The 22,047-nt window shown below is 39.4% G+C and overlaps 2 protein-coding genes and 2 long non-coding RNA genes across 5 annotated transcripts; 2 read left to right on the top strand and 2 right to left on the bottom strand.

Annotated features, from left to right (window-relative positions):
- The first annotated feature begins 663 nt into the window (after positions 1 to 663).
- Positions 664 to 1,062, top strand: LOC121903850 (perforin-1-like). The gene has a single exon (XM_042421241.1). It carries the CDS (start codon positions 664 to 666, stop codon positions 1,060 to 1,062), a length of 399 nt encoding a protein of 132 aa, XP_042277175.1.
- Positions 1,063 to 1,880: 818 nt separating this feature from the next.
- On the bottom strand, positions 1,881 to 2,760 carry LOC121904354. Its single transcript, XR_006098210.1, has 3 exons — positions 2,670 to 2,760; positions 2,477 to 2,588; positions 1,881 to 2,364 (listed from the first exon to the last, which is right to left on the bottom strand). It is a non-coding gene; the product is annotated as an uncharacterized LOC121904354 (long non-coding RNA).
- A 731-nt stretch (positions 2,761 to 3,491) lies between these two features.
- LOC121904437 lies at positions 3,492 to 7,048 on the top strand. Of its 2 annotated transcripts, XR_006098227.1 has the most exons (4): positions 3,492 to 3,586; positions 3,959 to 4,113; positions 5,805 to 5,875; positions 5,967 to 7,048. It is a non-coding gene; the product is annotated as an uncharacterized LOC121904437 (long non-coding RNA). The 2 variants fall into 2 exon arrangements; XR_006098228.1 differs by lacking the exon at positions 3,959 to 4,113.
- Positions 7,049 to 13,198: 6,150 nt separating this feature from the next.
- On the bottom strand, positions 13,199 to 20,900 carry LOC121904094 (ectoderm-neural cortex protein 1-like). Its single transcript, XM_042421622.1, has 4 exons — positions 20,826 to 20,900; positions 20,510 to 20,640; positions 17,449 to 19,245; positions 13,199 to 14,181 (listed from the first exon to the last, which is right to left on the bottom strand). The coding sequence occupies exon 3, from the start codon at positions 19,237 to 19,239 to the stop codon at positions 17,464 to 17,466; it is 1,776 nt and encodes a 591-aa protein (XP_042277556.1). The 5' UTR covers positions 19,240 to 19,245; positions 20,510 to 20,640; positions 20,826 to 20,900; the 3' UTR covers positions 13,199 to 14,181; positions 17,449 to 17,463.
- Positions 20,901 to 22,047: the final 1,147 nt, after the last annotated feature.

Below are 22,047 nucleotides of genomic sequence, written 5' to 3'. Positions count from 1 at the left end.
ACAAACAAACAAAAAAGGTTAAGGACACAGGCTTTAGTGGTGGTTTTATCACAAGCCATCCAACCTTACATATGATTGACCAGACCAGTATCCCTCCCAGTTGCTTAATGGATGATTCCACACCTTACAATTTCAACCAGCGTTTAGTGCGGATACAAAAGTAGTGTGTCCTTTATGTAGTAAGATAGAAAGTAATGGTTTGTCAGTCAGGACGTGCAGCACATCTGAAATGAGATTAGAGTTCACATCCCACTAAAACTGCAATTCATATTCTTTTTTATCACCTAACCATACTGCAGTTGCTATGTGCAGTTATTGTAGAAATGAAGAATTTTAAAAAACGTAATTCAGGGTTTTGCAGAGCTGTCCAATATTGATGTTCAATGGTTGCCCCAAAACAGTCTCAAAGTGTGTTTTAATCACACTGATGGTTTAGTTACAAAGGGAGACAATTGAGTGTCATGTAATAGTCAAAGAAAATATAATTTTGAATGATTTGACCAAGAGGAAGCAAGTATCATGGAAGACTGATCCTTGAGAACCCCACAGGGGATACTGCCTAACTAGCTTGCTAGCTTAAGACACACAAACTGTCTAATTCATTGCTGGGTAATTTAAAAGTAAAACACAAAGTGTATGGATTTGTTGTCCTCTCTCATAGCCATGGCCTGCAGTCTTTCCTGCCTCCTGCTGGTGCTGTGCAGTCTGACAGTGGCTGAGGCTCAGCTGAAGCTGTTTAACCTGCGGGCCAGTGATCTTCCCTCTAACATCCTGGGAACCACTGATGGCTACGTCAAGGTGTTTTGTGGCTCAGCCAATCTAGGTGAGACGTCCGTCCGCAATGACGACTCAAACCCCTGGTGGGAGGAGGAGTTCGTCCACTTCAAGGCCAAGGAGAATGATGTGCTGAGGCTTGAGGTTCATGACAGCGACTTGCTCTTCGATGACTTGCTGGGAGTCTGCCAGAGACAGATAAAGGTGGGAACCCACAAGCACAGCTGCTTCCTGAAGGAAGGCGGCATCCTCCATTACGCCTACACACTTGGCGGGAAAAGTCATTAGGCTTATATAGATGTAGCTGACATCCTGCATTCAATACGGTATGACAGTGAAAAGACTAAATAAAAAACACTTGTTTTGAAAAGACTAGTGTCTTGCTATTCATTATTCAGGTTTCTGATCAGACATCAAAGATTCAAACTGCTTTATTCAATAAACCATACGAACATTCATTTCAGTGTCTTATTATTGACTCTTCATCCTGCTGCTTTGTGTGTCAGGTAGAAATTTTAAAAAATCAAATCCTTTTCTTTACAAATGTCACTTAATAGTATGATATACTTCATGTACTGTTGATTTTAAACCCATATACTCCCAGTTGAACCCTTTAGTATTTGTGGAAGAGACAGATTACAGTGAGAAATTATGAGCACATTTCAATTGCCATATGAAAAAAAGACCTATGTTTGCATTCACGTGTAAAAGTTTTTACATTCTCTCATCAAAGTTTTGTGTTTAACCACAAATCAGAGATCAATGTACCTCTTGGTCACTGGATCAAGGAATTTGTCTTAAACCAGTTTCCATACACTAATCAACAAGAGAAGAACACGGCATCTGTCTTACAGCACATGTTGATTGTAGGGATTAGTTTGGGAAAGGCCATGGAGTTAAATGCATTCTGCCAGCATCAATGAGGATGCTTCTCATATCTTCAGAGGACATTACTACCAATTATTACTTCATTTTGTGTCTCCACTGTTCATTTTGATGCTTTCAGATCAGTATAAGGAGTACATGCTGCTCTATGTATTGAGTTCTCTCACAAAACCTCTATTCTATCACTGTAATCAAACTAAGACTGTTACTAAAAAAAAAAAGTTCACATTTTATGTAAGATTTTTACTGGACAACAGTAATATGTCGAGGTTGGCCGAATTTTTCTGCTATTCAAATAATAGTAATGAAGTGAAAAAGAAATGACAGTTCAATCTGATTATGGGGCGAGGTTAACATGCTGAATACAGAAACTCAATCATGTAAATAGTAACTGGATCCACTGGTTGAATAAAAAGTACAGTACTCTCTGTACCCTGAAGAAAAGCACTTCACTACAGCATCTGGGTGAATTGCATTACTTCCCACCTTTGCATGTGATGTAGCTCATACTAAGGTATATTTGGTCACATTCATCAAGCAGTTGCAATACAGGTTTCTGTCAGCAAGGAGGGAAGAAAATGTTTTTTTTCACAAATCCACTTCTTTGATAGTTCATAGCTGCTGTTTGTCCATTTTCCTTGTTGATCACAGAACATGTCATAGTGATGGAAAAATGTGTTTTGTGGCCAGCCTCATGCCCAGAACCTGCAGGACAAATATCACAGGGCTTATTTTCATTTTGAAATAATCAAGCAAATCTAAAAAACAACGCAAAAGTATTAAGCTTAGTCAAAAACAGTATTGTCTTATGTCTCACGTTACTGTCAGGAGTGATCCATCCACCTATTTCCATGTCTTCATCCATTTCTCTGTCACTGCAGACAGACCAGTCTAGCAATGTCCAGCGCCATTCAGCTCACTGACAATTCCTGATAAAAAAAAAACATCATACATAACACAGCGCACACTTACAAACACACACCTGCTCTTAGATTTACATGCACACACACCTGCTTCCCTGTGCTGTTGATGACAGCTTGTTTTTCAGAGTAAATTTATAGTAACAGCTGTCCATCCATCAGGACACCACTTCCCTTCCTGTCAAACAAAATGTTTTATGTTTCATATCCTTAAAAGTCAGATAGATTGGATTTGCAGTATTCACAATTTCTAAAGCTTTTTCATTTTTCAGTCTGCATGTCACGTCCTGCCTGGACTTTGTCTGTTATTTTTGGACTCTTTGTGTATTTTGTTCTCTTGAGTTTTCAGTGTTTATGCATTTATGTTGCCTGGTTTTGATTTTCTGTTTCCCTTGTGTGTTCCTTCTGTGTTTATGTGCACCTCCTCTCACCTGCCCTGCATCACCCTGGTTAGCCCTGCCCTGCTCCCAGTGTCTCCCCCAGTTTATCTGCCCCCACTCTGCCCGTGTGTTGTGTCACCTGTTGTCTGTTTACTTTAGTTCCTGTTTTATTTTGAAATATTTTCTCCTTGTGTCTTGTCACCTTTACTTCCTGTGTTTGATTGCCTCACGTGTTTCACCTGTGTCTCGTTTCCCTCACCTGTGTCTAGTTTGCAATCCCACCCTGTGTATTTATAGTCCAGTTTTCAGTTTGGTCTTTGTCAAGTCGTCTGCTTTCGTACTGAGTTTATTCTGCATCGTTCTGTGTTTGTTCCTGTGGTCATAGTCAGTGTTCCTGGTTCTTGTGTCTCTGAGTCTTTTGTGACTTTTGAAGTATTTCATTAAAAATTTCTGCATCTGAGCCTGCCTGCCTGCCGTCATCTGCATCTGCATTTCCACCTGCTCCACTCACCTTTACGACACTGCAGCTGGTTGTAATGTTTGCTCAGGGGTGTCATATCTTATTTGTTGCTGGTTATTGTCTTCACTCAGGGCTTCGTATTTTATTCATTCTTCTGTCAGATTGTGGTAAGTGGTCTGCAGCACCTGATTCTGTCAACAAGCAGGTATACAAAGAGGAAGTTTTATGGACAAGAACTGTCTGCAGCTCTTTCAGTCAAATTTTATTCTGTCTAAAAAAAAATTCTTAAAAAAATGGATAAAAATGATATTCTCTCTGTGATGTTTCTAATTATCAAACTGAACAATGTGTTGTAGAGACATGTAACAAATATGTTTTATAAACATATAGTAGTCATGCTAATATGCTGCAAAAGTAGGAGAATGCTCACATTTTAAATCTCATTATATCTTGATTGTTATGTAATTATAGCATCTATCAGATGATTCTGATGACATAAGTTTTAAGTTTGTTGATAAATGAGTGTCTGTTGCTTTAAGCTCCTTCATCTTAGTGTCAGTGGATCAGATGTAGATGAGCAGGAGGAAGAGCAGAGCACCGGCATGCCTTGCTGTCTGCCACGGTGCGATTTCTAATACTAACACAAGATGGCACCATCTTATGTTAGTAAAGACAGACTCAAGTTACATGACAGGTTAGTGAATATGACTTTATAGCTTTGGTGCATTTCAGAGAAAGTCTAATCAACTGGATTAGAAAAAACAACCACTGACATGAAAAAGTAATGAAATTATTAACAAACAGTAGAAATACAGTGAATACAGTGATGATCATATCTTAGACCAGATTGTGAAATTACTAAATCTATGAAATAAAAGGAGGTCCTCACAGTGTGTGGACAGGACATTATCCCACCTACAAGCAGAAGACACAGCAGTGCTAGACTCAGTGTAGCAGTCCTGAAGGGCCTTCTTTAGATGGCTGCAAGATGCATTTAAGTCTGAGGTCTTAAAGACATAAAGCACACATACAGCACATTTCATCAAGCATCAATGCAATTTGATGCATTTAGTTGAGACAGAATAACAGCACCTGACCATGACAACGCCGATCTCTATTTGACCCTTTAAAATGAGAAAACATGTTAGCTGTTCAGGAAAGATTGTCAGATTTCTGAGATCAGTTTCTGAATAACTATATATGATAGGCTGCATTTCATATTCATATCACCCAGTTTAAAGGTTGTTGATGAGGTTGATTCATCTATTGAGCTCATCTCTACACAGGACATATTCACATGTAGGAAAAGCACTGGTATTAATAATGAAATTAGACTAGGTTAAACCTAGTATATGTCTGGACCATGTATGAAACACTAGAGGGCTTTTAATTTAAAACGACATGTGGCAACCAAACCTCCAGGAAGTGCACTGGGCTGTGACTGAAGCTGATTAAAGGGCCTTTCACAGTACCATGTATGCCAGGTTCGGACTTGTGTACTTGCTAGTTCGGACCATGAATGTATTATAACAGATTTCATCTGTTAGATCACAGATCACAGATCTGATCATTTGATCATCACTTTAATATTTCCGCCATTGCTGCTGGTCGGTGTGAAATGTATTCTGGGATACTAGGCTGTCCCAAGCTTCAGCCGACCAAGAAGTGTAACTTCCTCACTTCGTCACTCAGTCAGTCAGTCCTGGACATGCATGTTTATAGGGTTGGCCCCGCTGTTGCAGTCCAGCCAAAAAAAGGCCAAGTAATTATCTGTGTACATTTTCAAAGTATTTATCCCTCAAGATTTCATTTGAAGAAAAGAATCACTATCTCCATTCAGCATTATTATCATAAAACATAAAATATTCTCAAATTTCCATGTTTTTCTATCTTCAATTGAAGGATTACATAGTTGAATTTCTGTATTCATGAAAAAATGGTATTGCTGTGAGGCTGGTGGTAAAAGTTAGTTCCTGAGAAGGTGGCATGAATGGCCACTGTACAGAAGCACACACACACACAAAGAGGACAGATCAGCTATTTTCACATTTCCGACACAGAAGATGTTTTGTTAAGGACTTCACAGTTGCTGTCTCTCACTGACAATGAAGTTGACATGCGAGCAATAAAACCTCACCTTTACAATCATTAGTTTCCAGTTGCACTTAGTTTGACAGTAACTGCTGAGTATGTAAAACTGTCATAATCTGAAGTAATGTATGTTGTATTCAAACTGCAGATGAAAGTGTCCAGTTCAATCTTTGTATATTTGTATGAAACAAATATTCGTATAAAACCGACTATTTGTGCTTTGCCGAATAATGTGTTTGTATTCGGGTACACCCCTAACCATTTCTGTTTCTGCTGTACATGCTCCTGTGTCAGTTAATGTGCCATGCAGCTACTCTCACACTACGCTGATGAACACCATCTCTACAACTTATTCCCGAGCAGAGGTACGGGGTGGGGTGGGGGTGAGGGGGCAGCTGAGCTAATTGTCCTGTCCATTATAAAGGCAGACTGAGGTTGGTTTCTCTGTGGCTGCAGGCAACATCTCCACAGGGGTCACTTGCCCTGCCTTCCTGAATTACAAGACAATAGGACCCGAAGATGTCAGTGGCCCCTGCTGGCCTCAGCCTTGGTCCAAGCCAGGATAGCCTTCAGTGTCCCTGCAGTGTTTTCCCATGGTGTCACCCGGAGAATGTGCTGCTGGCGTTATCTGCTGTGAAGGCTGCACAAAGGAATGCATTCCTCAGGCTGAAGGATAGGCTGTAGACAGCTGCTGATTCTCCTCCAGTCTCATTTATGACTTGTGCTTAATAATGTAATAACCATCTGAATATTAGAATAGGAATGTCACATTACCATGCAGTGGTGTTTGAAGTATTGAGATCATTTAAGCGAAAGTTGTAATATCACACTATAATAATACTCCATTACAAGTATTCAGAATTATACTGATGTGAGAGTACAGAAATAAATACAACACAATCAAAAGTACTCATTATCTCATTATGGCCATTATCAGTGTTATATTAACGTAGTCTTTACTATAGATGGCACTTAAATGTTGTAGCTGGTTGAGATGGAACTCATTTGAACTGATTCATGTAGTGTTGGGCAGTCAAATGATCACATTTCATAAACTGTTCTTATGATTTCTATGTAAAATCTTTAATTGTAAAGTAGTAACTACAACTGATATCAGATAAATGTAGTAAAGTAAAAGTAAAAATGGAAATAAACAAGCACAACAACTTCAAAATTGTATTTGTAAATCCACCACTGGTACCATGGCTTTATCAGTTACTTTGAGAATGTATGTAGAGTACATAGAGTACACATGTAGGGCACATATTATCACTAACAGTGATTCTGTAATCCATTGATTAATCCTGGTTTGGAGTCTTTTACAGTTGGGATTTGCCTTGAATTCCTGCTGCCGATGCTGCAGTGTGTGGCTGGTACGTGAGTGTCTTTTACTCCTGTTTTTACACTAGTCTGAAGGAGACGACAGGTTTGTTTGTGAAATCTACTGTTTCTCTGCATGTGGTCACAATTCAATACCACTGACAGTGAAGAATGGACTGTATCATCGCTGGCCTTGAACTCAAAGCTACTGATGACATGACTGCATGTAATGATGGATAGGCTATTTCATGCCAGTGCATCTGTATCATAAAGACCTTTAAATTTGAGGCAGTGTTGGTGTTTTTAATGTGTCTCATTGCACAATTTTCACAACTGCGAAAGACTGACTGATTCATTTACATTTTTGGGACTAATTATTATTTATTTATGCATGGTTTATGTGATAGGGACACATACAGTGTACATAGACAAACTGAGAACAGCCATCCCATGCAAGTATCATAGTGTTTATAGCAGATGCTAATTTGCAACACCTGTCCCTAGAAGGGCTTTTGTGAAAATAGGAAATTAAAACAGTGAGGTAAAAAGAAGTTAAAGTGAGTACAACAAGATACAATAAAACACACATTTAGTAGTAACATAGCTACAGAAAACTACACATAATAGTGACCCAGTCTAACCCCAACTTCACAGTGTGTGTATTCAGGTCTATCTCTGTCTTCCAGACATTAACTTTCATTTGTTTTGCCAAATAGATTTTGTAGGAAACATACTTGCTGCCTGGATTATGATCAGTGGCGACGTTTTCTCCAGTCAAGAAAGTGCTGCATTTATGTACCACATGTATGTTGTAAGGAGGAGGTTGAGGTGTATGATAGGTGTACAAGAGGCAGCACTGTGACACTTGAGTCCCAGTGTTTGCATTCTTATACATAGTTTATTCACAGTTAAAGGACGGGTTCACAGTTATTTGAGTAGAAGATTCCTGATAATGCACTTACAATGTAAGTGATGGGAGACAAAATCCACAGTCCTCCTTCTGTGCAAAAATGTATTTAAAAGTTAAAAGAAAGTTAAAATTAAGCAGATATCTTTCAACGTTACAGTCTTTTTAGTGCCAAAGTTCCTCTTTTTGTTACTATACTTCCACCGCAGCTCAACAGGGAAACACTGTCCGAAGAAACACAATTGTAAATGTGGCAGATATCCACTTGACAAAATCCAAAACTTGAATTGTTGACTTTTTGAGTGTGGTGGTGTTGGACATTGTAGTCCCACATGGCAACACAAAACAGAAAAGGAAGAGCAGCTGGAAAACAGTGAAATAACTAGACAGCAGTGCTGTGAGAGCTGTGAAAACCCTTTGGAAAACACTTGTACTTCCTATTTATGAACATTTTGAATTTCCATCATTTGTTATGTTTTTTTGATATGTTTATTTGATATTATCTCATGTACAAAATAGTAATATACTGTACATCAACTTATATACTGAATACCAAAACAGTCATGTTATTAGTACATACTTTAAATTGTATTAGTATGTAGCTTGGAATTTGGACACAGTGTTATAAGACTAATATGAAACTGTTCAGCTTTGCGCTGGTATCATGGAGTTAAATCCATGACTTTCATGGGTAAATGTGTTATTTTAACCTACAACTTGCAAGCCCAAAGCAGTGTGGGCTTACAGGCGGGGTGTGGGGCATCTGGAGAGGGGACTCCCATGGAGGTACTAGTCTCCTTTTCAAACCTTTTAGTATGAGTGTGGGTCAGTGTGACCCCCACTCAGGGATCAGAATCCCCAAGGACCTCTAGCACTCTCTGGAATAGGAAGGTGCTGACCTTTGGTGCTGTGTGGGAATCAGGGGGGCATGGTCACTGCAGCACTTTACACAACTGAGAGATCACAAAGCACTAAGCTGCTGAGTGGCCGTGGGAGAAGAGGGAGAGGAGAGAGGAATTCTGTGGTCAGATGGTGCTAAGAAACACGTTCACACAGAAACTGCTCCCACATTTTCCTGCTCACAGACTGCACATTAGGTTGGACAAATCTCTGTGTGTTTACAGTAGTACTATTCATATTTATTACTATTTATACATTATTATCTCAAAATACAATATTCCTGTCAGAAACTATATAACTATCATATATATTCACAGAAACTATAAAGTATACTACATTTTTCTAAATCAGAATGGGTCTTTGAATCCTCACTTGGCATTGAAATGAAAAAACAAGACTTATTTTATTTCAAATCTCAGGCTCATGTATTCTAGTCTTATTGGCAGAGAATGACATATTATTCACAGACAATATTTGCAATGTGACTGTTTGAGGTCGAGGTGTGCTACAGGCTGATAAGATGTGGTGACAGCAGAGAGAAGCAGAGGTTCCCTCTGGGCTGACCACTGGCCCTGTGACTGGATGATAAACTGCATCTCTCCTGCCATGACACGATAATCTGGAACACAACACAATCAGACTGCATGGGTTTTGTACAAACGGGCGCATGTCTAGTTCATAGTTTGTTGCACCTTAAAGCGTCTACAATCAATATTTTTATAATAACAATGTGTCAAATGACAGTGTGTAATGTATTGGTGGTGGCTCGTAGTGATGAACCTACAGAGAATTAATCAGTGACTCTGCAGCATTACGGAGCGTTATAGTGAGTTTCAGCACATTTATCTTTACTGTTTTGGTTGACTCTCAGCGCTCTCATAGCGTTGTTTTGGGTCACAGCAGGCAGCTGTTTCAGAAAAAAAGCTCTAAAAAGCCACTGTACACTACCTGCTCAGCACCAAACGGCAAACAGACACAGTTAGCTGTAAACTAGCTGGTGAACATAGTGGAGCATTTAGCAGCTAAAGAGCCAGATATTTCCCTCAGGAGTTGGTAGAGAGCAAAAACAGAGCTAAAAGAGAGTGAATATTGGACTTACATTCAGCAGGTGGACAGACACACGACTCCACATGAATGATAATGTTGCTCCGTAACTGCTGGATGTGAAATAAGCAACACGTTTAACCTATTAACTTAAAAGGTGATGATATGTCAGGGTTGGGTTCATAACTTGTTTCCACCGTCGTCTAGGTTTAAGGATTTGTTTCATAGTACACACTCTGATGAAGCAATTTCTCTCTTTTTACCTTACTTGAGTTTAAGAGCCTAGTGAAAGAAGTAAAGAAGCATTTATGACATGTGATATTGATATTTCACCTCCAATTCCATCCATGCATAAGTCATTTCACACAGTGCTTTTGTATGATGCTCCTGCAACAAAGGTTCTTCCTGGAATCAAACCAGGGACGTTGCATTTATATGTTATACTCCTAAACCACTAAGCCAACAGCAGTATGCTAAACTCTGTTAAACCTTTACAAGCAAGAATGCCAGTATAAATCAACTAAATGTCGAATATCAAATCAAGTAAGTCTGTGGCTAACTTATTTTAAGGGATTGTTTGGTGATCTTAAACTCCCTTTAAACCAATGTCATCTCACTATTAAATTCTTTTTGGAGCAAGGAAATTCATCTTGACCTGAGGAACAGTAATAACAGAAAGGCAAGAACAGATTCTCAAGGGTCCATTTATGAGCTTTTGCTGTAGCTTTCAGCTGCATCTTGCTCTATCAGTGAATGGATGGATCAGGTGTCATCGTGTTGACCAGGAGTCAGTTGACGGCCAGGGGTTACCAAATACAGCCACCTGTTACTCAATGACACCTGAGCCATCCATTTGCTTATGAAGACAGTGAGGCATGGCTGAAAGCTCTGGAAAATGCTAGTTGGTGGACCTTGAGTTAAGATTATTCTACAGTGGAGCTTAATATGTCTGCCTGAAATTTGGGTGTCATGACTGATGACCAACTAACCTTTAAGGTTCATGTGCTGTCAATCGCTCGGTCATGTCAATCTGCCCAGTACAACATCAGGAAGATCAGACCCTATCTGTCTGAGCTTGCAGCACAACTCCTGGTACAGCCTCTCGTAATATCACAAATTGACTCCTGCAACTCCTTACTGGCACGCCTCCCTGCAGGAACTTTTGCAGAAGATCTAGAATGCGGCGGCACGGCTGGTCTTCAACAGCCCAAAACAGCACGTCACACTACTGTTCATATCCCTCCACTGGCTCCAAGTTGCTTCCCACATCAAATTCAAAACCCTGACACTCACTCACAAAACAGCAACTGAAATGGCTCCCACCTACCTGAACTCTGCTCTGCCAATGAAAGGCGCCTGGTACCACCACCACAACAGGGCCTGTAGTTCTGTAGTTCCCTGGTGGTGGAGTCCCTCTCAATCTTTAAGAAAAGACTAAAGACCCAGCTCTTTCACAAACACCTCTGCACTTGATGGACTGAAGGAAGAAAAAAAAAACTTGATTAGGGATCTACTGCACCTGCCAAGAGCCATTCAAGCTGTGATAAGGACTCGGTCCTCCCGGTGTAGATTGTTTTGTAATTTTGTATATTTGTAGAAAACAAAACAAAATTTCTCTGTCTTTCTCAGACATTCACTCATTTCTATTTTGCAGGATTCTTCTGTCTACAAACTTCTACAACAGAACATGACCCGTCATTACAATGCACACAGTCATGAGGATGACTTACATGTATGTGAAAAAACAAATAAAACAAAACTGAATAGATTGAACATATTTTTTCATGCTAACACACATTTCTCAGTACTGAGTTCACACAGTCAGCAGTAGATCACTTTTCTTTGCTTTGACACAAAATGCATTCAATGACCTCATCCTTCAAAGTTCATCAACTGTTTTCTACTCTAACTTAACCACCAAACCTCTTTATATGTATACTGCATTTTGCACATGCTTACATATTATTGTAAAAACTGTAAAAAAAATTCATTCAAAACCTAAAGTAACACAACATTACCTTAAAAAAGACATTTATTACATTCTGCTACATCTACATCTAAAAAGAAATAAAAAGAATAATGCATAAATGCCTCATTGTGTCGGAATCCAGGACATTGTGTCATTGTGTGACACGATGTGGCACAGAGTGGTTTACAGCCCGTCACTCTCCATTCCTCAACCCCACAAAAGAACTCTTCTTTCTCCTCATGGAGGTGGAGAGTTTATGACCACCAGCCACATGATCAGATGTCCCTCTTGGATTTAATGGACGCTGAATGTGTGGACATCTCTGCAAAAAGATTCATTCCCAGGTGTATTGCAGGTGTGATATCAATGAGAACTTGTGGCCAAATACAGAGAACTATTGACAAGCACTATTTTATTTCTATATTGGTAGCTGTCCTATACATATATAGTATGGGATACACACATATGCATAGTGAATATGTAAAGTTTTGTACTGTATTACTGGAATGACTCTGTTTCATTCTGTGCACTTAGAATTACTCAATGCAAAAATGGCAAAACAAACAAAGAAAGAAGCCTTATTTAAGCATTTCTGATTGATTTCTGACATCAGGTAGCACGCAATAAAAGAGTCATTATTTTTGTTGTAATGAAATCTTGGTTCATGCGGAATAAATTCACTTCAAAGACAACTGTGATGCATATTGTAATGCTAACTGTTGTGTTTTTACAGGTCAGTGTGTAATGAGTGACAGTTTCCTTGTGGGGAGACAGATGTGAGTTATGGATGTGAGATGAACTGTTGTGCTGAGCTGCACTTTAATAAAGAGAACAGTTGTGAAAACATGAACTCAGTACGGAGGAATGTGTGTTAACAGTTGTAAATTAAATTTATAATTTGAGTTTTACTTTCTCTGTACCAGCATCATGGAGGAGCCTCTGTCATATGACATGCTGATCATAAGGATGATATTTTATAAAAGGTTGACACTGGCAAATCAAATAATGCAGGATTAGGAAGGTTGTAGGTCTTTAGTAGCTTCTATCTATCCTTAAGTAAAAAGTTCCAGATAGCTGTGGATCTTCAGTCCGTCTGTGACTGTGTATTTTGTAACATCAAAACATCAAAGCTTTCAACTCACAGTTTTATGCTGATTACAGCTGTTTTTGTCATTTGATAAGTATGAGAGCATGTTGTTCCTGTTGCTCTAGTCAGACAGCCAATGATATTAACAACACAGGAAAGCATGGGATGAGTGTTTAAATTTCATGAAAATGTAGTTTCAAATTAAAGTATAAATAAAAAAACTCAGATAAGTTGCTTAAAGGGGACATAGTGGATTATAAAGCAGGTCTAGGTGATATATAAATACTGTGAAACCATCAGTCCATGGAGAAATGCTCACAGCCTGTATTCAGAAACTGTACCTTTAAACGATCCTAACCAATCATTTCTTAAATGTTTGAGGTAGATTAAGAAGTTGACTTGAGTGAGTGAGTGAGTGAATGAATGGATGAATGGATGATGTCAGGTTTTGGACAAGAGAAAAACTCTTTAATAGCATCAAATTTCACATTGTGAAAAAAACACTCACTGTAAAGAATAATGACTTCCAGCAGACATACAGCATACAACATGACATGTCATTATTCCTGCTCAGTAGTTGACATAATGAGTAACCTGAGTGGGATATTTGACCAGACTGTCAAGCTCAGACCATCTAGCCTGCTCTGCTTCTGTGATGTTAAAAGTTCCTTTATCGTGAAGTAAAATCCACATTTACAATGCGATAGAGAAGATGAAAACATAACAAACATTTACTTCATGACTTCACAAAGACATTCAGAAAGATGTCTGTCCTGTAGACATCAGCACCATCACTAAAAGAACATCCTTCCATTTGAGAAAAGATTGCCAAAGTTCAGCCCTTCTTGACCTGGAATAATGCAGAAAAAAATATTCTCACCTTCATTTCAAGCGGACTTGACTACTGTAGTGAATTATTTTACACTCCACTGACAGGCCTCAGCTGCCTCAGAACTCCATAATTATCTTTATATTCATTTGCACTTTGAGCTGCATTCAGTGCATGAATGGTGCTTTATGAATAAAATGATGATTATGATTACTATCATTATTATTTGATCCATTACACTGACATTAGAATTAATGTTTGTTTTGTTTTCGCTCTTAATAATTCCTGGCTGACAAACACCACCTGACAGCATGGTTGTAGTTAACATCAATTCTTAAAATAGTGATTTTTCATAAAGTGGTCAATTATTAAATAAACTACTATTTTGTAGTTTTTTTCAATAGATGTATCAAACAATTAACAACATGTATCTGTGTATACCAACCATGGCAAGAAAACTAAGCACAAAATGAGTATCTTAAAACCCAAAGTCTCAATGTCAAAATCTCAGATATTCCTTCTTCTTGTAAACTGTGTGGGCCTTTTAGTCTGATAGAAGTCCATAGGTTAGCTTGGTGTCTTCTTCAAGAAGCCTCATGTCTCCACAGTTTCAGCCTTTGGAGAAAGAAGAGGAGTTGGAGTGTTAGCATTTTCATACAACACAAGCAAGGATCTATTTACTAGAGAACAATGCGAGTAAGTGTCATAAAGCTAAGTTCAGGTCCGATAGGATGTAGATGCTAACAGGCAGTGCACAGAGGCATTGCATAGAGTGCATAGAAGTAGACAATAGTTTTTTAATTTATAAGTCCATCAGGTGCAGAAGTGTTCATGACAGAGCTGGGTTTAGCTTTTTCTTAAAGATCGCAAGGGACTCTGGATCAAATGAAGTATGGTAACTCGTTCCACCACCAGGGAACTACAGTAGACAAGAGTCTGGCTAGCCACCCAGGGCCCCCTTGTGATGACAATGCAACTAGATTGCATCTTTCATTAGACCCTTCCTTTTAAACATTATTCACAGGATTTTTCTCCACATCCAGTGTGTAACACAGGCTTTTTGTTAAAAATCTGAAGCTGAAATTGAAATCAAGCTTATTTTCTCAGACTTGTAAAAGTTTCTCCAGAGCTGCAGAAGACACTATATAGCTGTTTCCATAGGCTGAGTAGAACTTCTACTACTAACGGATAAACTCAACTTTATGTGTAAAATCAGTCTATTAGTATCTGAATTTACTATGGCAGGATGAACTAGCATGGTTCAGATACAGGGGATAAAGAGCAGCTGCCTATAAGAGAGCTTAGAAACCACAGAGGAGAAAGTGGAGGACTGAGCTTTGTTCAAAGAAGGACACATGTGTGAAGATGTAGGAGGAGGACTGCACAGCTCTCTTGGTTGGTTGAGTAGAAATAAAAGTGATCATGGGGACCCTCAGGCCCTTTGAGACCCTTTATCAACCCTCTTAGTGGGCCAGCATTCAAAGACTGATGAGTCTACCAAGGTGGGCTACATTCCTGAGTCCAACAGAGTTGCTATGGAGACTCCGCTCATACCTGCAGGACTTCCCACACTCTCCAAAAAGACAGTGAAGTGACACAGGCATAGTAAACCATGAAACAATGTCTGGTAGGAGAATCACTATTAGATAGCTTGTTTTAGTTCCACTTTTTCAAATTAGCTTAATTTTCTATACTCATTCAATGTTTCATTTCATTTAGACTTGTCAGCCATTAACATCAGTATTCACTTTATGTTTTTCTTAGATCTTTTTTGGTTCAGTTTAGCAGCATTTTATGATTACTTTGACTCAGTTTCAATGTGCAAAATGTGTTAAAATAACTTTTACTTTATGCATCAAGTTTTTCAGAGCACCACAATATTGTCCATGTACATGTTGCATTATAAAATAAAAAGGTCATTAAAAAAACATGCTGTCAAACAGTAACTTATTCTCAGGTAAAAAATTTCAAGTTGTCTGGTGTAGACTAACAAATTGACCAACAGGCTGCTGGAGATCCTCAAGCTGGTTGGACATGAACAGCAGTGTCCAAGCACAGACACTTCTCAGCTCTGCTCTCCACAGCTCTGACCACTTCATCTCACACTCCCACTGAGCCCCTGTGGGACTGTGGCCACCCAGGCCTTTCAAGAACAACCTCCGGACTCTGCTTCAATAGACAAAAGGGAAGGCACCTTCAATCTCCTCTTTCTTCTACCTTTGGGAACTGTGCACATGAGGCAGCCAGCATTCATCACTGTCATACTCTACATCACCCACTTCCAGGCCTGCAGCATGTCTGTTTGCTCTGATAACGCAGTCTGTCAAGTCACCAGTAGTCGTCCTCCATTACATCATGATAACACCTGAACTTTCCTTATAATATGCAACATTTATCAGCCAGAAACAAGCAATCCTATTGGCCTAAATAACACCCCCAGCTATGAGAAACCATACATTCATCCTCAAAATATCAACATTATTTTCACATTAGGTGTTGAACTGAAACATAACAGTGAATTCTGAATTCTGTGTCCTAAACAGGACAGCTGTGAGGACAACTCTGTCCAAGAAAAACTGGACTTTGAAGTGTTGGCATAAAACATTACACCTTGAATTTAATTGAGAACAAGTGCATTATGAGGGTTGTTAAATTATGCAATGTCACAGTATTTGGAGGAATCAAATTAACCACTGAAATGTAGAGAACATATCTAACAAAGCTTTAAAGGATCAGGGCTGGCACTTATTTAAAATTTGAATGTCAAAACTACCTGAAATTTGATCTGTTACAGTCTGTTCCAATCCAAAACTCTGGGTGTATAAGCGCAACAGGCTGTGTCATGCCTGACTTAAACGCAATGGAGAAATCAAGCAAATAAATATGGCCCCAAAACAACAGAGAAGTAATGTGAGGAAGTTTGTTGGATTTGACACCATAGATGGAAAAAATGGTTGGTAAGGCTGTTTGCTGACTTACAGTGATGTCAGCCTGTTACTCGAGTGAAGTGGTGGAGGCACAATGTGAATGCTACATGCAGCGTACTATTAGTTTAGGCAGAGCATTGAGGTCGTGCTCTGCATTGTCTGATTGACATCAGCTGTTTCATTCACCATCTTGGTGGCTACCAGCCTACTTGTATTCATATTCATGCAGAGCACCGTGCAGCCAGTATAACCTGACACTTCTCACTTTTATCCTGTTCATAACACTGTGATGTTCTGTGCTATTTTTGCAGTATGTTGCCTGTTCAAGATGTTAGTGCTTATATAGGCCTAGTTTAATACTGAACCTGTTTATGAGGTTATCTCAGCACTTGTAACAGTATTACTACATTGTTATTATTTATGTGACTTTTGCAATGTTTGACAAAGCTTTTAACGCTCTGTGTATTGTGACTACCTCCATCTCCTACTTATATGCTTTATTTCTGATATTCTTGAACTACAGTAAATATTATTTAATGTGTTTGTCTGTATTTATTAAGGGGAATTAGTTAACTATTTCCTATATATTCCTTGAGTGCCTCTGACTGAACATAGGTTAGGTTACAGGGTTGCATTCCAATTAAGTCACACAAATAACGTGTTGAATTCACGGTTCATGGTTCGAATTCATTCATTCAAATTTATTTTTAAGTGATAACTCTACAATTGGGTTTTCTTATTTTTGTAGTTTGGCCATTGTTTCTACTTATCAATAACATCATACTCAACAAAGTAGTTGCTGAGATCACACCAACATCACTATAACAAAGTCTGACAGGGCAAGACACATGAGCAGTTTCATTAGTATTGATAGAAATAATGGCCAAAGCTACGAAAAGAAGACCCCACTTGTAATAAACCAGAATCACCCTGCAAGTGTCACTATTCTGCTCACCCTGACTGTGAATCCTCAGGCAGGAAGATGTTTCCAGGTGCTGACGAAGGCTGTGGGGATGAGAGAGTAAGGCACAGTGGTGATACTGCTCCATGCATCCAATGTTGGGTCATAGCAGTCCAGAGTCTTACACTTCTGAGTGCCAAAGTAGCCTCCCACAACATACAGTTTGTTCCCAGAGGCTACAGCCTGGCAGCTCATGCGCTTGGCTGTCACATCCCCCACTTTAGTCCACTGGTAGCTATCAGTGCTGAATTTATAGGCTGTACATGCAGAAAACTCTGTGTCTCCACCCATGACAAAAATGTGGTTACTGAGAACAGCAGCAGCACTGTAGCGCCAAGGTTGTGGACATGAGGCTGGCACTGTCCACTGGTTCTCCTGAGGGTCGTAGCACTGCACTTTAGGCAGTTTATCATGAGTGACACTGGTGCCACCAAATGCAAAGAGTTTGAGTTTGACACTAACCACTGCTGCGTTGCTAACCCCTTCCCTCAAAGGAGACACCATGCTCCATTTGTTGGTGAGTGGATCGTACTTTTCAACTTGTTTCAGTGACACAGTGGGGGAGGCAGGGAGGCAGCCACTGACAGCTGTGTGTCCACCTACAACATAAAGACATTGCTTGAGCTCGGATGAGCCGTGGCCAAATCTGGCGATGAGCATAGGTGCTGCCTTGGACCACTTCTCATGAGAGGTATCATAGACCCAGACATCTTTGGAGACTCCATTCTCTGACCCTCTTCCACCTGTTATGTACACCTTACATCCAACGGCACAGGCACTGAACTCTTTCCTTGGACTTGGGATGTCAGTTTTGGGGATGATCTCCTTCGCCTTCTGGTCTATCAGGTAGAGTTTGTCGCACATGAAAGTCTGGCCACCTAGAAGAAACAAGGCGTGACTCGTCTTTCTGGGTTTAGCCAGCTGGCTGTTGACCACACTGTCGTTCTGGAGGATCTTTAACTTGCAGCATATAGCTTCATCCACAAGTGCTTTACTTTTGGTCTCTGTGTTGATTAACTCCTCCATGGAGACGTTCTCCATTAGGAAGGCGGCTGGTAGAAGGGCCAGACGAACTGCACCCAGCAGCTCTGGCAGGAAGCAATGCCTCTTCTCCAGCTCACAGTTAACCCAGTTCAGCACAGCTTCATACACCAGCCTTTCATCCTCTGTCTCCAGCTCGTCATGAGAAAGCAACTGCACTGCTATGTCTTTTGGTAATTGCAAAAAGTCCTCCGTTTTGCAGATGGCAGGAAAATTTCGGAGGCACATATTCCAGGAGAGCGTGTGAAGCCTGGTGCACTGATGAGCATCTGAGAGCAGGAGCATCCTAAGACAGTTAGAAGAATGGAGGTTTTTCTCTAAAAACTCTGCACAGGCATCGCGAATGTCCTGGAACTCCAACATGTCCCCGACCTCTAACAAAGACTCCGCATTCTCCTCATTGATGATCACACGGGATGAGTAAGCATAGTCCAGTAGAAATTCAAGCACCTCCGGATGGACACTATCTTTAAAGTCCACCTCCCTGGCTTGGCTTTCTCTCATGCCTCCACTGAACATGGCCTCAAAGTAGCGACTACAAGCAGCAAGGACAGCTCGGTGGCAGGGAAAGGAGCGATCTCCAGCATGGAGGAGGACGTCAGTAAATAGCCTCTGCTGCCGGAGGACGTTGAGGTGCATGAGGACACCGTCAGCGTAGGAAGATTTGTGAAACAGGTAGATGTTCATGTGGGCAGAGATGCCCCGAGACTTCCGCTTCTCGTGTTTGCAAAAAGACATTTTCATTTGTTCCTGTAAGGAAAAAACTGCATATATATCATATTGAAATACATCATGAACTCATAACCCATCACTTCTGACTCGCACTACTAAATCTACAGTATAGAACCTGCGCTCCTGTTAAAGCCTGCACGTTATGGAAAATATTCAGGGACACTACCAGAGTGGAGGGGGACTTTATTGTTCTATTTAACAGGAAGTGCCATTTTAATATCAATGGCTATTTTATCAGGTAGATCAATTTCAAATCTAATTATACTGAGGAGTAGTAACCCTAACAGGTTTTTTAAAAAATTTTTTATCATTGTTGTGATTTCTTTTAGACAGTTGGCTGGAAATGCATCACATCAGGTTTATCTATGGGGCTGTCTGTACATCATATCTAGACTGTCTTTCTGTCCAGTTTATATGCTACCAGATCTTTTTTTTGCTACATTATAGCCTCTGTGTAGGTCTCTGAGCAATGCTTTCCATTTAAATCCATTCTATCTTTTCTACTTTGTTGGTTACTTTTTTATAATACAAATTCCATGGTACATCTTCTATGTTGGTTTTATTGTCTGTTATTCTCATGTCACTACGTTTCAATCATAAACAGAAAATAGCAAATTAAGGAAGGACACATAATATGTAATAATATACAGTATGTGTTGTATTATCTGTTGATCCAGTACTGAAATCAGCCTAAATCAGAGTTTTGAGAGGGTCAAAGTGAAGTACAGAAACAAATCACTGGCATCAATACATATACCCTGCTATCTCTACAGATACTATTTTCATACTAGTTTGTTCCATTGTGATATAAAGCATATGGAATCCTCTCATCTCCATATTATAACAGTGTGGAACATGTTACTTTCCTTTGATACTTTGTGTCACTATAAATCTCATTCCTTGTCATCTCAGATCAGTTATTGTTCATCACAGGAACGACGCAGTAATGCAGTTTATTTTTAAGTGGCCTGTTATGCAATTATGCCAATCAACTTTTTTAACCTTAATTTCATCTTTTTAAAGACAAAAGTTATTAGAACTAAAAATATACAAGACACACCACTGAACAGCCAGTCTGAGACAAAAAAAAAGAAAAAGTCACTTCAGAAATTAGACCAGAATAAAGATTTGTTTATGACATGACATGAAGACAGATGTCATGACGTACAACATATGAAATTACCCTGTGTGCATCGCTCATTATAATAGATGATCACACTAACAGCAGCCTACATGCTAAGAAATGTATGTGTGTGTGTGTGTGTGTGTGTGTGTGTATTACCTGTCGGAGTCTCGGTATGTGTGTGTGTCATAGGAGCGGCTGAAGCAGAGTGGAGGCTGACTGTGGGTTAGATTGTAGAGAAGCGCTTTGCTGCAGACAGACAGCTGCTCAGCAAAGCATACAGCCCGAGCCTACGGAAGCCGAGAGGCGAGTACGCAGGAGATTGCGAGAACGTCTCTCGCTGCATATAACCTTTCCATTATTACTACAATCACAATATATCAGTTCTAGTTAAATGGAGTTACTATAACTTTATGTATTTATATATTTATTTATTTGTAATATTATATTTGTAATATTTTTAAAACCTTTTTACCTTCTCATTTTGGTTACCTTTACTTAAAAAGGATGAGATGACAATTTAAATTTTAACATATTAACACATGACCATTGATTTGATATGTTCTCTTAATAATTTGTTGATTCACCCACCGGTTGAGGAATTTAACTTCATCACACTAAATGTTGTAGTCTGAGAGTCAGACAACACTGCCCCTGCTGCTCACACTGCATCACTACACTTTTGGGTAAAGCAAATTCTTTAAGGACAGGTTCACAATGATTCAAGTGTGTCACAAAACAACAGTCAGGTGTCCATATGAAAGAGTGTGAGTGAAAGAGAGTGAATCATCCCTCCTGTTCATACTGGATATTAAAAGATCTCCTTCAAATGTGCTTTCAGTGTAAGTGATGGAGGCCAAAATCCACAGTGTGTCTATCCAGTCATTTAAAAGTTGATGTGAAGCTTATATGAGGCTTCAGCAGTCTGAGTTAGTCACATCAAGCTGATATCTGACACATTTACAGTCTTTTTAGCATCAAATTCCCCCTTTGTGTTTCCCAGTTGAACTGCAGTGGATGTATAGTAACAAAAAGAGGGACTTTGGCACTAAAAAGACTGTAACGCTGAAAGATATCTACTTGACTTGGTTCATTTGGACAACTGAAGCTTCATATTAGTTTCAGATAAACTTTTAAATACATTTTTATACAGAAGGAGGACTTCTAAGTAACAGTAACAATTGGTTACTTATCCTTATTGCTTGGATAAATTCTTTCTTCTTTACTGCTGATTTGGTAATTTTCAAACATAAAACCATGCATGCACCAACCTCCTTCTAATGTTCCTTCAACTACATTAATAAATTACATCTTAATATGAACTATGAATAGTGAAGAAATAATTGTCATGCATACACCAAAGTAGGTGTTTTGTGGCTTTGTTATCCAGACAGTTTACTGGAGAGGTTTGGTTTCATCAGCTGAAGTAGAAGAGAGACAATTAAACAGCAGAAACACCATCTTCAGAAAACTTTATTTGCCACACAAAAATAACAATTTCAGTTCATGGAAAAATAACTTTACATAGAAAGGTTAGTCCACATAAAACATTATTAAAAGAGAATAAATGTTGTTACCGAGCTTGACTGCCTGCTGATGTCCTCTGACATTCCTGGCAACTGCTTAAGCCAAAACAAAATGTGAAAGATCACAGTTTTACATCACACAGCTAGAGTAATGTCAGGTTCTAATGTTAA

Source organism: Thunnus maccoyii, chromosome 9 (genome assembly GCF_910596095.1).
Source record: "Thunnus maccoyii chromosome 9, fThuMac1.1, whole genome shotgun sequence".
Lineage (NCBI taxonomy): Eukaryota > Metazoa > Chordata > Actinopteri > Scombriformes > Scombridae > Thunnus > Thunnus maccoyii.
Note: the sequence above shows the minus strand (reverse complement) of the source record. Positions and strands in the feature narration are given on the sequence as shown.

Bases quoted from the DNA above. Each gene is read 5' to 3' on its own strand.
- LOC121903850 (XM_042421241.1), top strand. From the start codon at position 664: ATGGCCTGCAGTCTTTCCTGCCTCCTGCTGGTGCTGTGCAGTCTGACA.
- LOC121904094 (XM_042421622.1), bottom strand. From the start codon at position 19,239: ATGAAAATGTCTTTTTGCAAACACGAGAAGCGGAAGTCTCGGGGCATC.